At 38.8% G+C, this 2228-nt stretch overlaps 1 protein-coding gene across 1 annotated transcript in view; it reads right to left on the bottom strand.

Annotated features, from left to right (window-relative positions):
• Positions 1-165: 165 nt before the first annotated feature.
• LOC107100338 (proline-rich transmembrane protein 1-like) overlaps positions 166-2228 on the bottom strand; it is a 6688-nt gene continuing 4625 nt past the window's right edge. Inside the window, exon 3 of the mRNA XM_015398787.1 lies at positions 166-475. Coding sequence (XP_015254273.1) covers positions 329-475 — 147 coding nt within the window. The 3' untranslated portion in view covers positions 166-328. The remainder of the gene's footprint in view (positions 476-2228) is intronic.

Below are 2228 nucleotides of genomic sequence, written 5' to 3'. Positions count from 1 at the left end.
AAAAAGGATATTATACATGCCACTTTAGCTGAAATAAAAACAGTGATGAAACAATGTTTTTCATAATTCTGATTAAAATAAACAACTGATTGATTGATTGATTGATTGATTGATTGATTGATTGATTGATTGATTGATTGATTGATTGAATTAGGGGCACTAGGATTAGAAACACATTCAGGAAACTGAATAAAGCATTAGGAGGAGTAAAAAGTTAGGTCAGCTTATTTAAAGTGTCTAAATTTGATGACAAATGCCTATAAGTGCTGTTATCGTCTCAGAGTTGGATGCTGAATGTGAAAAATGTGATGCAAATATTTTGGAGAAATTATAAATAAAGTGCAATAACAAGAACTATAAACACTGAGGCCCAAATTAAAGTCCCGAACCCCAGAGCCACAAGGTTCAATTTCCAGGCTTGGTTGCTGATCCGATGTGCTGTAAACCTCTCACCGAGGGCGTTGGCGTTACGAGTCTGTAGGTCAGAGAAAGAAAAGAAAACATCATAAGGCATGGCCATGTCTTTGAGCCTTTTGGTGCGGAAGACCTGAGCTTCGGAGTCTCAGGTAGCAGATGATCATGAAATTGTATGGCTCTGACTGTCTGCAAGAGGGAATAAAATTCCTTTTCAACAAATCTTCATTTGTTTGCACTTTCCATTTTATCGTGTGTCTATCAGGATAGAAGATTTGTATCTTAGCGATATCCATAGTTTAAAAATATTGTATAAAATCTATACTACCTATAAATTAGAGGTATGTATTTTCAAAGAATCCACACCCCTTGAATATTTTCACACCGACTAAAATTAAAACCCTGAACTAAAATGTATTTTATTGGGACTGTATATGCAAGACAAACACAAGGTGGTGCAAGACATTTTGAGTTGAAAGAAAAGATAAACACAGTTTTGTCAAAGATTCCAAAGTTATTAAATTCGTATTTTATTCTCACCCCCTTTACACGCATTACGCAAAATGATTTATATACCTGGCAACTAGAATACCATTACCCTAAATTTGTTTGTAGTTTTCAGTCTTCATCATGTCCACCCCTTCAAAGTTCTCTGAGTGTGAGCTTTAGCTGCTTGCAACGTTTGGAAATATCAAACAGTGTGTGCCCGGCTTTAAAAGTATGGAGGACAATCTTTTATTTCTGGGTGGATCATCTAAATAAGTGGTTCTCCTAATTGTCAATCATTCTGGTGATTACATAAGGCCATCCTACGTGCTCGCCCGTTAGCTATCTTTTACTGCACATGCGCACTTTGAGGCATATATCTGTGGTGAGCTACGGTTTTAGACAGTCATTGAAGCTGAACTTTTTTCCCTTTGGTACCTTGAATATAGCCCAGGGTCTTAAGGTACAACGTTTATGAGAAGAAAAGAAAGGTCTCAGAAGAGGCGGATATATCCCAGAATGCTTTGCACGGAGAGCTCTCCTCGTAAAGCATTATGTAATTTGCAGTTGACATCGTCTGTTGCAACCCGACAGCGGCAACGACAGTAATAACAAATGGCACAGGCAACGCACAGTGGAGGAGGAGTTACTGGACCAACGGAGCAAAAAGCAGTGATCATCTGTCCGAATGGTAAGTCAGCTGAGTTTGCTACTAAATAGTCCCCGCTCGATATAGTGATTGAGGGATTTAGGGGTTAGAGCAGGCGTTCAGGCACAGTAAGCTTGTATGAGCTATGAAAACAGCAACTTTTAAACAGAGCGTGCACGAGGACAAATGGGCTCGTGCACGTTCTTGCATACATATTTTTTTTAAGTGGAGAGGGCTGGTCTTTTAAAAACTCGTGAAACTCACAAACACAATACCTTTCATGTCAATCTGTAAGACCTCCTCTTGGAAAAGTGATTGCGAACTTGTTTTTTTTTTTTTTGTATGAGCCCCTTTATCAGAGGAAAGCTGCTTATAGCTAACTGTAAGTAGATGGTCACAGGAAGCTGAAGAAGCCCTGTGAATTTGTTTGGAGATTATAGGCTGAGATGCACTGTCTCAGCCTCCGGGAAGTACTTCAATAGAATGACTGTGTACATGAATTATTAATAAACTTCTGAGTAGGTAACACCATCCCCAACAGCACACTTTGATGCTTTGTTTTGCTTTTTATGTGAGCTTGTTTTGAAATTTCTGCGATTACCAAAACTGGAAGTGTGTTAACAATAGACCTCCTTGATATCCCTAGTGCGGTCTGTGTTCCACCAAAATTCAACAGTGC

This window comes from Cyprinodon variegatus, unplaced genomic scaffold (genome assembly GCF_000732505.1).
Source record: "Cyprinodon variegatus isolate N-32 unplaced genomic scaffold, C_variegatus-1.0 Scaffold961, whole genome shotgun sequence".
Classification (NCBI taxonomy): Eukaryota; Metazoa; Chordata; class Actinopteri; order Cyprinodontiformes; family Cyprinodontidae; genus Cyprinodon; species Cyprinodon variegatus.
This window is presented reverse-complemented; position numbering and strand designations above follow the sequence as displayed.